The sequence below is a fragment of the Neofelis nebulosa genome, chromosome 8, assembly GCF_028018385.1.
Source record: "Neofelis nebulosa isolate mNeoNeb1 chromosome 8, mNeoNeb1.pri, whole genome shotgun sequence".
Lineage (NCBI taxonomy): Eukaryota > Metazoa > Chordata > Mammalia > Carnivora > Felidae > Neofelis > Neofelis nebulosa.
In genome coordinates this window covers 4111835-4126097 of record NC_080789.1, presented here as the reverse complement: position 1 = coordinate 4126097, position 14263 = coordinate 4111835, and the positions used below count along the sequence as shown (strand labels likewise).

Here is a 14263-nt window from a genome sequence, read left to right as displayed (position 1 = left end):
TGTCTCTGCCCCGTCAGTTTCTTAGTGTTTTCTTTTCTTTAGCTTTCTTTACTGTAAGAATATAGTGTATGAAACAACGTACAAAGTATGTTAATCAGCTGTTTATGTCATTGATAAATCTTCTGGTTAGCAGTAGGTTATTTATTCATAGTTAAGTTTTAGGGGAGTCAGAGGTCATCTGTGGATTTTTGACCGTGTGGGGATCAGTTCCTCTACCCACCCCCCCCACCCCCCCCGCCCCATGTTCAAGGGTCATCTGTAATGCATTTGTTATGTTGTTATCATCCAAAGTCCGTAGTTTACATCATGGTTCATTCTTGGTGTTTTACATTTCATGGGTTTGGACAAAAGTATGTGCAGTGACGTGTATTCACCATGATAGAATCATGCAGAATAGTTTCACTGCCTGAAAGTCCTCTGTGCTCTGCCTGTTCATTGTCCCTGCCCTGGTCCTGGGCGACCACAGATCTTTTTACTGTGTCCACAGTTTCGCTTTTTCCAGAACGTCACAGTTGGGATCATACGGTATGTGGCCTTTTCACTTGGTAATTGTATGGAAGTTTCCTCCGTGTGTGTTCATGGTTTGATAGCTCGTGTCTTTTTAGTGCTGAGTAACGTTTCCTTGTGTGCACGGACTGTAGTTCCTTTATCTGGTCATGTACGGAAGGACGTTGTGGTTGCTTTCATAATTTCATTTGGCAATTATGAGTGAAGCTGCCGTAAACATTCATGTGCAGGGTTTTGTGTGGACATAAGTTTTCGGTCACTTTGGGTAGATACCAAGGGTTGCGATCGTTGGATTGTATGTTAAGCGTGTGCGTGGTTTTGTAAGAAGCCGCGGGACTGAACTGTCCTTCACAGTGGCCGTACCATTCTGCGTCCCTACCAGCCGTGCGTGAGCGTCCCTGTCGCTCACATCCGTGCCAGCACTGTGTGTTGTCAGTGTTGGGGTGTTGTCCAATATGCTCCAGTTTTATTTGGTGAGATGTTCTGAATGTGTCAACTAGGTTGTTACTAAATGCTGTTAAAATCTTTTACATACACTAGTTTTTTGTCTGCTTGTTTTATAAGTCACCAGGAAAGTTGTATTACTACTGCAGAGTTTAATTGTGGGTTTTTTTCTTTCTTCTGTAGTTTTGTCGCTTTTTCTTTTAATTATATGTATGTGTGTGTATATGTATATATATATTTGAGGCCATGTTATGATTACAATTTATAATTATTATCTTTTTGGTGAATTGTCATTCTGAAATCTTTTTTTTTTTTTTTTTTGAAGTTTATTTCTTTTCTTTAGCAGTCTCCACACCCAATATGGGGCTCACACTCACAGCCTTGAGACTAAGAGTTTGTGCTCCACCGACTGAGCCAGCCCGGCGCCCCTGAAATGATAATGCTTGTTTGCCTTAATGTTTCTTACGTCTCATTTTAAGGGGTCTATGACTTCCTGTTTAGCTGGTATTTGCCTAATACATCTTTTTGCTATTCTTTAACTTTTAAATTTTTTTTTTTTTTTCAACGTTTTTTATTTATTTTTGGACAGAGAGAGACAGAGCATGAACGGGGGAGGGGCAGAGAGAGAGGGAGACACAGAATCGGAAGCAGGCTCCAGGCTCCGAGCCATCAGCCCAGAGCCCGACGCGGGGCTCGAACTCACGGACCGCGAGATCGTGACCTGGCTGAAGTCGGACGCTTAACCGACTGCGCCACCCAGGCGCCCCTACTATTCTTTAACTTTTAATATTTCTATAGTATTATGTTCTAGATGTTTTGTTTTAAGTAGCATTAAGTTAGATTTTTAAAAATCCGGTCAAAGAGTAACTCTTAATTGGAGCACGTAGTCCAGTGATAGTTAATGTAAATTAGAGGTATATTGTGTTGACATTTACAGTTTTTTAAAGAAGTTAATTCAGTTTGTACGGAGCACGTTGTTTTGGTAAGGCATTTTAATATTAACGTCATGCCCAAAGTTTCATCGCGGTGAGAGACGTATGTAGTTAAAAGAAGTTAACAGAAACTTCCCGTTTAATGACGTGGAATGGTTTCTATTAAGATATGTTTATTTGGTGTGTTAACAAGTTTTTAAATTGTATCTTTCTTATTTTTATAAATCGTCAGCATTTCGCTGTGGCCTGCAGTTTCTAGGCAACATCGCCTCACGGAATGAAGATTCGCAGTCTGTCGTGTGGGTGCACGCTTTCCCAGAACTCTTTCTGTGAGTATATCGATAGAAGTTTCTCTCATTCTGGAAAGACTGGTTATATCATTCCATTTAGGTGAAGTTCAAAAACAGGGAAAACTAGCCCTTGGTCAGAGAGTTGAGGATGGCCCTTGGTGGTGGTGGGCGGGGGCATGATTGGCACCAGCCGGGAGAGGGCACGAGGGAGTCTCCCGGTGTTCTGGGAATGTTCCGTGTCTTGACCTGCTTGGTAGTTATGGAGTTATATCCACATCTAATAATTTATTGGGCTGTATACTCAAGATTCATGCCCTTTATTGTAGGTTGGCTTTTTTTTTTTTTTTAAGAAAATAAGAGTTTTGATTAAAGTAAGAAATACTGTTAAGTTCACTGTGATTTATAGGAAAACACATTCGTAAGAAAAAAAAGCCATAAAATGCTGGAGTATGGGCAGTGAATTGGTCATTATTTACCCATCGAGCACTTGTTATGTGCCCAGCACAAGGCTGTCTGGGTAGATCTGAAGAGCGGTAAGATGGGCACAGCCAATCCGTTTGTCTAGGTTGGTTCGCGCTGCTTTTCCTGGTGATTTGGTACTTTGTTTTGACCAACTTCTGTTAGTTCACACAAAGTTGAGCACCGGGATAGAAGGTGAGTGGGTAACGGAGGCAGGGTAGGCGGTAGGAAGCGCTGTCTCAGAGTGGGCGGCCTGGCTTCTAGTCCAGGCCCCGTGGCCCACAAGGGGTGTCCGTGGTCGTGGCAGCAGTAAGGCGGCCGAGCAGTGGCTGTTTCTCTGCCCCGGTTGGGTATTCTGTGCGGGCGATTCCTGTCCTGTGATCGGCAGGAATCCTGTCCTGTGCAGGGCGGGGTGAGGACCGACGCTCATCGCTGGTCAAGGGCAGAGCTGCTCTCCGGGTCCAAAGACGGTGCTCTGCTGCCTAAACGCCCTGCTGCCTTCCCCGGTCGTGTCGGTTTTCTGGGCTTCCGCGTAAAGTATGATGTCAGGATCACATAAACTCGAATGTGATCCCTAGCTCACTTGAGTCGATAACTGGCTCTCAAATTCCTCCAGATAATGAGAGTTGAAGGCACCAAATCTTTATGATTCACGATAATTGAGCTTAGGTGGAAGGAAAGAATTGTGGAATTCGAGCTACAGAAATAGAAATTACTCATTCTTGAGAATTCCTGCCTTTAAAACATTTTGAACACCTAGTATCTGTGAGGGTCTGAGCTAGGTGAGTGGAATTTGGGTAATTTAGATCTATTTATTATTCCCCAAAAGCCCATGCTTTGGGGGAGATAAAGGAACAGGTGAGCACACTGTAGTGTAAGACGGACACAGTTCGAGTAAATCCGAGTGTCACAGAAACCCAGAAGAGAGGCCCCTGAACAGGGCAGAGAAGCCGTGACAGGTTACGCGGTGGTGTTCCTTACGGTGTCAAATCTGATCCTCTCGGAAGCGCCGTGAGATAGGCCAGGGAGGTCGTCGTAGTCCATTTTTATATCAGAAAACACACTGAAAGAGGTAATTTGCACTCTGCGCGCGTTTGTGAGACAAACGTAACCAAATTTGAGTTCCGTCTTTGAGAGGTACTGGCTTTGTGCACTTGGGCAGCTAGAGTCCACACAGTCGCTGTCTGTAATGTATGGATAATACCTCCTCCGGGAGAGTATGATGAAGTGGAACTGGAAAAAAAAATCCTGCCGTAGTGCGCAACCCGGGGCGTAATTGGCCGTGGGTAACTCGGTGACCTTCCTAACTAAGATCGCGTAGCTGAGAGGTGATGAGGCAGGACTCACCCTGACGCTCTTGGCTCCACTCTTGCCAGGGTACCATCTCTCCACCGTTCCCGTAAACCCTCTGACCCTCGTGATGCTGAAAGGAGTGCCCGTAGTTAACGCGGCCTCACGTTTTACCTTTTGGTTTCTTTTTTCTAACAAGAGTGAACATTTTCACGTTTTATTGATGTCATCATTTATCTTTTCCTTTAATCGGGTGGTGTTTGCTTTTTGCTTTCAAGTCCTAAAGTCCGCTGCGTCTTTAATTTTGGCTACAGTGTGTCACGACTCATTTTAGATTGCTCTTTTTCCAGTAGATAAGGTGCTTGTTTCACAGTGTTGTCATTCTTTGTTAAGTCCTCAGAAATGTCAGTATGCACTGCATTTGTTAATTGGGTGATTGTTGTTTGTCAGAATCCATATTTTACCATATTGCTCAATGGGGCTAATGCCCTGATGTCTTTCTTTGGAAGGTCTTGCTTAAATCATCCGGACAAGAAAATTGTTGCCTACTCGTCAATGATTTTGTTCACCTCCCTGAACTCTGAGAGAATGAAAGAACTGGAAGAGAATCTGAACATCGCGATTGACGTCGTCGAAGCTCACCAGAGGCAGCCCGAGTCGGAATGGCCGTAAGTCTCTCGCTGGCAATCTGATTGCTTAAGAACACCCGAGCGGATCCCTTTCCTTGCGGAGCAAACCAGAGTTTGAATTCTGGTAGCTGAACAGCCAAGTTGACGCTAAACGATACGGACAAAATGAGAAAGCGTCTGGGCAGCACCTGGAGGCTGGGGAAGGTGGGGTGACGGGCGAGTCGGGGGTCCTGGGAGGCGGTGAGGCCCGGGACGCAGCCTGAGGACACGCAGCCCTCTGGGGTCGTCCGGGTCACACCGCCGTGGATGCGCCTGATGGTTCGTTACGGATCGGACATCGATACGTGTCTCGCGGCTTGTGTTCCACCGAGACATCCATTGTCGTCCACATCGTAGTGTCCGTCCATCCCCTGGCCCCGTACATAACGCCTCATCTCCCTCCAATCGCTTTTAAGATTTTTCTTTGACTTTTCAGGAGCCTAATTATGATGTCTTGATGTGGATTTCTTTGAGTGTATCTTCTTTGGTTCCCTCGACTTCTCGAATCTGTAGGTTTATGTTGCCAGATTTGGGGAGTTTCCGGCCATTATTTGTCTGAACACTTTTTTGGCCCCGTGATCTTTCCGCTCTCTTGTGGGGACTCCACATCAGGCCACGGCTGAGGCTGACTGTGATCCTTTAAGACCCAAGAAGCCACTGTTAGATTTAGACGGTTTGTTATCCTGTGGACAAGGAAAAGGAGAAGCCGTGAGTCCCATCGTCCCACATGCTGAAAAGGGGCCGGATGACTGGGACGACCGTTGTCATCCCAACGGGACGCCACGTTGCTTGAAGCGGTTTTATATTCTGAGGGGCTGGGCAGACCGCTCCATATCTCGTCAGGACGGCCCCTCATCTGACCGTCCCTGACAGCCTCCGAAGCCTCAGGCCTGCCGTCCCTGAGTTGTGGGAGGATCACAGGGTGTTGGGCTTCTGTCCGCTTGGCCTGTATGCACGTGTGGGAGGGAGGCGGCCAGAGCAGTCCCTGCTCCCTGATGTCGCCTTAGTCTTCTGGTTGCCCCGGAGCTCCCTGAGGCTCTGATCAGGGTTTTTGTATGTTTTGTTCTTGTTTCCTGCTTTCTGTTTTCTCTTTTAAGCCAGTACTTCACTATCTCGATTACGGTAGCTTTGTGTAAGTTTTGAATCAGAAAACTCTTAAGTCTTCCCACTTTGTTCATCTTACTCAAGATTTTTTGGGCCGTTCTGGGTCCCTTGTGTTATATGTTAATTTTTGGATCAGCTTTTCAGCTCGTTCGGAAAAGCAGCTAGAGTTTTGGTAGAGATAACATGGATCTGTAGATCAGCTTGAGGAATGTTGCCATTTTAACTAGATTAAGTTTTCCAGTCCATGTGTAGAGGTATCTTTCCAGTTATTTAGGCCTTATTAATTTTTTCAGTGAAGTTTTTTTTTTTAATTTACATTTTTATTTGTTTTTGACAGAGACAGAGCAAGCAGGGGAGGGGCGGGGGGGGGGGGTTGGGACACAGAATCTGAAGCAGGCTGCAGGCTCTGAGCTGTCAGCACAGAGCCCCATGCGGGGCTCGAATCCATGAACTGTGAGATCGTGACCTGAGCCGAAGTTGGGTACTTAACCGACTGAGCCACCCAGGTGCCCCCCGTTTTTCATTTTTAAATATGTTGAGGTGTGTTTTATGGCCGAGCACCTGGTCTGTCATGCAGACTGTCCCATGTGCTGTGGATTCGGGTTTGGTGGGGGCGCTGTCTAGACGCCTGTTGAACCTCTGTTTGTCTTTCTTTTTCTTTCTTTCTTTCTGTCTTTCGTTCTTTCTTTCTCTGTCCCTCTCTCTTTCCCTTTCTTTCTTTCTTTCTTTCTTTCTTTCTTTCTTTCTTTCTTTCTTCCTTTCTATGTTTATTTTTGAGAGAGACAAACAACGTGAGCAGGGGAGGGGCAGAGAGAGAGAGAGGGAGAGAGAGAGACAGAGACAGACAGAGACAGAGAGACAGACAGACAGAATTGGAAGCAGGCTCCAGGTTCCGAGCTGTCAGCACAGAGCCCGATGCGGGGCTCGAACTCACAGACCGCGAGATCATGACCTGAACTGATGTCAAATGCTTAACCGACGGAGCCACCCACGCGTCCCAGACCTTCTATTTCTTGATGGTCTTCTGTCCACCTGTTTCATGCATTCCTGGAAGGGGACCGTTTTCTGTCTGTCCAGTCAGACCAGTTGGTTTTTGTGTCCCTTATTTTTGGGCTCTGTTGTTGGGCACATATCTGTCTGTAATTGTTATGTCTTGAGGAATTGGCCCTTCCTTTCGTCATTGTAGAATTCATCAAAAATCCTGTTGCTTTTAGTCCTGTTCTTCCGTTTTCCGTAAGATCTATTTTCATGTGTGTTTTCACGTAGCGGCCAGTGAGTTTGGGGCACAGCTTGTGTCCGAGTGGGGGGAGCCCGGAGCTGCCGGTAGTGCTGCTTGCATTTTTTTTAAACTTATTTTTAAAAGTTTTTTACTATTTTAATGTTTTTATTTAATTTAGAGAGAGCGCAAGCCGGGGAGGGGCAGAGAGAAAGGGCAGAGGGTCTGAAGCGGTCTCTGTGCCACAGCAGCGAGCCCAGTATGGGGCTTGACCTCATGAACCGCGAGATCATGACCTGAGCCGGAGTCAGACAGTCAACCGACGGAGCCACCCGGGCGCCCCCGTGCCACTTGCGTTTCGGAGGCGCTTTCTCAATTTGGGTCTCTTTCAGTGTGAACTTTATTGTCCTACTGAAATTATGCCTCATTTAAAAATCATTTAGTTTTCCCAGCATTCATTTGTATTTGGATTACCCATTTGCACACAGACACAAGTTGGTGTCTGAAAGGATTAGGATACTGTGCTTGACTTAGATTACCTTCCTCCGTATGGGTTGTTTTATAATTGAGCACGGTGGATGAATCCTTAGAGTCTGCTTACTTAGCACAGTTTTTAGTTGAAATCTGTTTCGTGTGTTAAGTATCTTAGATCTGGGTTTTGGCCGTCGGCGGTTTTCTGGCAGCAGGGGTCAAGGGCAGAAGGTGCAGTGTGCTTCGGAGTAGTTCAAGTGAGAGTTCTCACAGGTCGCCAGATGGAAGAAGGTTGGAAAGTGGCGGTGGTAACTGATGTCTTCCGCTGGCGCAGCGCTGACACTTTGATTTGTGTTAGAGGAGCTGCGCATTCGCTAAACAAGAATGAGAAGAATGAGATCACAAAATACAGCCGTATTTTGTCAGCGATGCTGCAGGTCCGGTTCCAGACCACCGCAGTAAAGCGAGTATTGGAGTAAAAAGACTCAAGTGAAATTTTTGGTTTCCCGGTGCATGTAAAAGCAGTGTTGGGGCACCTGGGTGGCTCAGTCGGTTAAGCGTCTGACTTCGGCTCAGGTCATGATCTTGCGGTTCGTGGGTTCGAGCCCCGCGTCGGGCTCTGTGCTGACAGCTCAGGGCCTGGAGCCTGCTTCGGATTCTGTGTCTTCCCCTCTCTCTGCCCCTCCCCTGCTCACGCTCTGTCTCAAAAATAAATAAACATTAAAAAAAAAAAAAAAGTTGTGTTTACACCGTAGGGTAGTTTACGAAGTGTGCAATAGCATTAGCTCTTAAAAAAGCAGTGTATGTACTTTACTTAAAAAACACTTTATTCCTGAAAAATGCTAACCATCATCTGAGCTTTCAGTGAAGGATAATCACTGGTCACAGATCACCGTAACAAATACAATAATAAACAAGTTTGAAACACTGTGAGAATTCCCGGAATGTGACCAGAGACACAAGCAAATGTTAGAGAAATGGCACCGACAGACTTGCTGGGCGCCAGCCACAGGCCTTCAGTTTGTGCAAAGTGCGTTCCTTGCAAAGCGCAGTGAGATGAGACGCAGTCTCTGAGCTGTCCCAGCATCCAGAGGCTTCCGACAACATTGTTACTTTTTACCGTTAAATATGAACCCGTCCATCTCTGACAATTAGGGAGCATCCGCCCTTCTCCGTCCCGCCTGCTAACACGATGGGATGGTTGGCAAAGAGTACAAGACACAACAACAGTGTTAGAATTCATGGGTTTGGTGTCTTTTCTTGGAAAGGGACAAATGCAAGGTTTCAGTAGCCAGGTCCTTTGTTTGGATACACCAGGGACGCAGGGAAGCGTGGGTGCCAAGGGCTCTGGCGTTACTCGGTTTGAGTTATTGGGATAATGTCCTTCTAAAAATATTTGCTCCTTTTGTTTGTAGGTGTGAAGGACGTTTTCCTGCTCTGAGATGACCCCGCATGAATCCAGGGGTTGGGTCTTGGTGTTTGAACTCCTCTAAATCCTACAGTAAAGGTGCCGTAGGAGATCCCGGCTGCTGTCTTTTGCAGAGGTTATAACTTATTTGTGTTCTAGGGGGATTTTCTGCCTTAGTGAAGATGTTACTTACTTGTCAAAGAGAAGAAAGTTCCTTTCTATACCAGCTTTGTAAGCTTTGTCCAGATTGCTGTAGGAAGCAGCTGTGGGTGGGATTTCCCCGGCCTCAGAAACGAATAGGAGGGTTCTTTTTCCAGAACCTGGTTAAATCAGATTCTTCGCTTAATTAGTGCGGTATGAAAGCATTTTCTAGGTTTTCAGTCCCTGAAATATTTTGTAAGTGTGGCTTTGATACTGTGTGCTTCGTGCTTATGTGGAAGTGGGAATAAGACAGGGATCTCGTTTGAAAAAATTTCCCTAAAACCTTAACTTCAGCAATAAGTTACTGCTTATTGGCTTACAGCCACTCCGTTTGTCAGTGGCATACTGCTCTTTGTCTTTTTTTTTTTTTTTTTAAGTTTATTCATTTACTTTGAGAGAGAGAGAGAGAGAGCAAGCAGGGGAGGGGCAGAGAGAGAGAGGGAGAATCCCAAGGAGGCCCCACGCTGTCAGTGTGGAGCCCGAGGAGGAGCTTGAACTCACAAACGTGAGATCATGACCCGAGCCAAGATGGAGAGTTGGACACTTAACCAACTGAGCCACCCAGGTGCCCCTGTATGTCTGCTTCTTGATGCTTAGAGATGGCTTTTAGCACTTTTCTGTGTGGAGTAGGAACACTGTCCTGTAGACAATAATTAATCTGTCTGTAATTGTTCACATACCTTATTAACACCATTTATAAATGAGGAAGATCGAAAGAAAGGAGATGGAAAGAAGGACCTTGATGCATCTGGGTTTTTAGCCAGTATGGAAGATGATGCAGATATGTGGTCAGTGCTTTGACGTCGACAGCTTGATTTGTGAATGTTAGCTTTTCTGTAATCGCATTTCGGTGATGAATTTCAAGATTAAGCGGAGGCGTTTTGCCTCTTGGCCTGCATGAGTCCGTTTTGGCACCAGAAACAGAAAGTAATAGGCGAAGCCGGCCTGGGACCCTCGTGCACGTGACGGAGAGGGTTCAGCTCGTGTGTCTGTGCGTGCAGTTCAGGACTTAACAAAAGTATCGCATTTCTCGTTTTCTCTTTTTGTAAAATAAATCTCTTTCTCTGATGCCCTTTCTACTCCAACTCCTGCCTTTGCTAGAAGATATTTCTGACCCTCCCCAAGACCATTTGTTCTCTTCCGTGACGTCTGGAGTGTTAGTGGAGCCTTACTTACAGTCTCTAGATGTCCTTGTGGCGTTTCAGGTTTCGGATCAGAAGGACCCACCTCCCTCACACAACACTGCCACAGAATTTCGGAATTTACAGAGATGGTTGTTCTCCAGAAGAGTTTAATCACAGATGTCAAATCTGTAACTGAGGAAACACTGACCACGGTTGGGTCTCTCGTTGTTGTAAAAGTCTTTGTCTTCGGTTCCCCCCGAGCCGACGTTCGGTAAGAAAGTACACGCAGTGGATTCTAGGTTGAAAGTTGAGATTCCACTTGTAACTTGATGCGACATGCTGGCATGGAGAATATATTACATTTAGAAAAACAGTCTCAGGAACTAACACAGACACGCGTGATTGGCAGCCATCGCAGTGGCCGCTTTCAAGGTGCAAGGAAAAGGTCGCCCTCCCGTCGGCATCTTCTCGTTGCTCTGTTGCGTATTTGCCATCAGTATTGGACGCTGGATGTTACGCCATAACGTGGTAGCGGAGAATTCAGTTGTTTGTATGGATGTCCACACAGGATGCTTTTTTCCTGCCCTTTGCATAGGTTGAAGGTGAGTGACAGTTATTCTCGTCCTCGAAATCGTTAAAGTACAGATGCCGCTGTCTTCACTCACCGGTAGACGTTTCCTCTTTCTTGTGTGGAAAAAAAAAATGGAGGGGGCGCGTGGCTGGCTCAGTCCGTGGAGCGTGAGACTCTCGATCTCAGGGTTGTGGGTTTGAGCCCCATGTTGGGCGCAGATGTTACTTAAAGGTAAAATCTTTCGCAAAAGAAAACGGAAAAAAAGAATGGAGGAATTTTACGCTTGGTCACTTTGAACTGAAGGTGGCACGAAGAACCAGATGCTAAGTTCACCTGAAACTTCTCTCCCAAAGGGCTGCTTGAGCAAGCGGCAAGCTCTCTGAAGGGGAGCATTTTCAGAGAAGCCCCGGAAGTCAGAGACGGAGCTCTTGTCTTGACTCTTAGGGAGCTGAGGGACCTTCCCCAGGACACTAAACCTCTGTGGGCCTCTCTTTCTTTAATTCTTAAACGACGGGGCTGATTTAGGTCAGGCGCTTCCACGCTTTTGAACTTCACATCCCCTGTGTTTAAAGGCGTGTGGATTGGGGCGCCCGGGTGGCTCAGTTGCTTACGCGTCTGGCTTTTGATCCCAGATCAGGTCTTGATCTTGGGATCGAGAGTTAAAGCCTCGCATTGGGCTCCACGCTGGGCATGCAGCCTACTTAAAAAAGTAAAAATAAAAACAACACAGGTGCTGGGGTGGTTGGTCTGCCTTGGGGACTGTTGGCTAACAACACCGTGTCCCTTGCTGTCGCTCTGAGGCCTCAGTGGCAGTACTCGTTCCAGCCTCTTCTTATGTAGCATCATGGGAAGATGTCATTTTTGTCCTTTGCTCTGATGGCTTTGCCTTTTTAATTACATTTGGTTAGAGTGAACGAGCTGGTATTTAATTCTGGTGACTGTTAAAGCGTATGGTGTTGCATTTGACTGGTGACCCAGTGAGTGTGACCTTGACCTCGTTGCCACCCAGTACTTGCCTGGGTAACTCAAAAATGCAAAGAAACTGAAAACTAAACAGTCCATCTGTGCGTCTCTAGGTGCTCATCAACATCTCCTGGGTTGATGTACTGACCTGAGAGCCCATAGTACCCCCCCCCCAACCCCCACCCCCACCCCCACCCCCACCCCACCCCCACCCCGCCACCTCCAGTCTGGGGCCTGGCTTGCACTGGCAAATACTCTGAAGCAGCTTTGCTCTGACTGACTTCGGGTCTGCTGTGAGGACCCTGCTGGCAGGCCTGTCCACCGTGCCCAGGAGAAGGGGCTTTGGGCTCTGCGCAAGGAATAATTTGCCCTCCGTGCGACGATCTGACCTGCTTTTCTCTCGGAGAACTTGTGAGTTAGAGACCCCTCCTGCCCTGTGCATGCTTGTAGGAAACTCAGGAAACTTAAAACGCTCACTTCAAACAGGAACTGATTAATGAAGTCAGTGATCATTGATTGAGTCTTTAACGTGTGCCAGGCAGTGTTTGTGGCACTGGAGGTTCAAAATTAAGAAGACATTATGTTTTAGGGAGAGAGACCGATAATGAACAAACCCCCCCCCCCCCCAAATAAATACATAAGATGCCAGATAAATGCCTGAGAAAAGATACACACCCAGTTGTGTTTACAAAGCTGTCCTTCGAGTGGTGCTTGGCTCGGAGCAAACAGCGTAGCATTTGCTGGTTTTTTTTTTTTTTTTTTTTTTTTTTAAATTTATTTTTGGGACAGAGAGAGACAGAGCATGAACGGGGGAGGGGCAGAGAGAGAGGGAGACACAGAATCGGAAACAGGCTCCAGGCTCCGAGCCGTCAGCCCAGAGCCTGACGCGGGGCTCGAACTCACGGACCGCGAGATCGTGACCTGGCTGAAGTCGGACGCTTAACCGACTGCGCCACCCAGGCGCCCCTAGCATTTGCTGTTTTATTCGTAGTAACTTATTTTTTATCAAAAAATTTTTTTTAATGTTTATTTTTGAGAGAGAGAGAGAGAGAGAGAGAGGCAGAGAGAGAGAGAAGGAGACACAGAATCCGAAGCAGGCTCCAGGCTCTGAGCTGTGCTGACAGCTCAGAGCCTGACTTGGGGCTCGAACTCCCGAACCGTGAGATCATGACGTGAGCCGAAGTCAGATGCTTAGCTGACTGAGCCACCCTGGTGCCCCTTATTAGTGATCATTTAAATACGATCGGTGCGGGGCACAGACTGTGAAGAAAAACGAGGAGTATTTGACTTCAGCAGAGTCCTCCAGTGCGGTGATGGGGCTTGGAGGGGCCGGGTGCTGCTTTGGAATTGGGAGTTCAGGGAAGTCCCTCCTGAGGCAGTGACACTGAGCTGAGAACAGGGTCACCGGCCTGCTTGATAGCCTGTGTGGTAAAGGTGGAGGAGGCCAATCGGGAGGGACATGTGGAGCAGTGAGTCCCCAGCGTGTGGAGACTCCCCTTCCCCCCACCCCCCTCCCCTGTCTGTCCTCCCCCCCCCACCCCCACCCCAGCAGAGGCCTCTGTTGCGGGACAGGGCCCAGGGTGGTTTCAGAGTCCTGGGCGGGACACACAGCCCGAGGGGCGGCTGGAAGCCGGTTGCTTCAGGCCTCGTGAACCGGGAAGACGTCGTTGGCCTTCTCTCTGTGCCATGGGAGGGGATCGCAGAGTTCTGAGCAGAATTTGTACCGACCTGGTCTGCGATTTAAAAGCTCCCTCTGGCCTCTGGGCGGAGGCTGAGCTGGGGGTTGGGGGGGGGGTGGGTAGAGTGGGGCAGCCGTGGCCTCCAGGTCCGGGCAGGGAGCGCGGGCGGCTTGGCTGAGGGGTGGTGGCGTGCGGGTGAGGAGAAGCGCGCAGGTTGAATGTGCTCTGCAGGGAGGGCCCGTGGGGCTTCATGCGGGTTGGGGGTGTGGGGTGAGGTTGGGAGCAGAAAGGCAGGGGCGCCGGCCAGGGTCTGGGCTTGTTGGCCGGCGGTGGGGAGATCGGGAGTTCTGTGCGGGCCGTGCGGGATTGGAGATGCCCACCGTGCACCTAAGCGGAGACGTCCTGCGGTGCGGCCAGCGTGGAAGTTCCAGAAGACGGAGCACAGGGTGCCGTGGAAGCCCGGGGCTGGGAGCTCGCCTGCGAGGGGGGCTTCCGGAGAGCGGGAGCTGAAACTCCGGGCCGAGGGCAGCGCGGGTCCGGAGAGGGCACGGCGTTGGCACCGGGGGGAGAGGAGAGGCGCCCTGGCAGCGTGTCGTGGGCGACGTGCTTGGCGGGTGCAGTCGCACTGCAGGGGGCGGTGAGGACCGCGCGGTAGTGGTGCTGTGTAACCAAGATTTTAGGTGACCTGAGCGCTGTGCCGCTGAGTCGCCCTGACAGGGAGGTGAAGTGACCTCGTCTTGTGTTTCTGTTTTTCTGTGTCCGTTTGGGGAGAGACGTAGAGATTTGTTAGTCAAGTCGCTTTGGAGAAATGGCTGAGCTTTCCCTGCCCCGAAGTAGCTCCTGGTAAGACGGGACCGACCGGACTCGTCCACCGCCACGGCCCTCTCCCTGGGACGCTGAGCCGCCCGGGCCACCAGGTGGCGTGGCACCACCGTA

General features: G+C 48.5%; 1 protein-coding gene across 3 annotated transcripts in view; it reads left to right on the top strand.

Annotated features, from left to right (window-relative positions):
• The window catches only part of ATXN10 (ataxin 10), a 170235-nt gene that overhangs the window by 38410 nt on the left and 117562 nt on the right, over positions 1-14263 (top strand). For 2 of the 3 annotated variants that reach the window (XM_058741011.1, XM_058741010.1), the window contains exons 4-5: positions 2116-2212; positions 4432-4590. In XM_058741011.1, the coding sequence (XP_058596994.1) occupies positions 2116-2212; positions 4432-4590 (256 nt within the window). The remainder of the gene's footprint in view (positions 1-2115; positions 2213-4431; positions 4591-14263) is intronic. The other variant, XM_058741012.1, reaches the window with a different exon arrangement.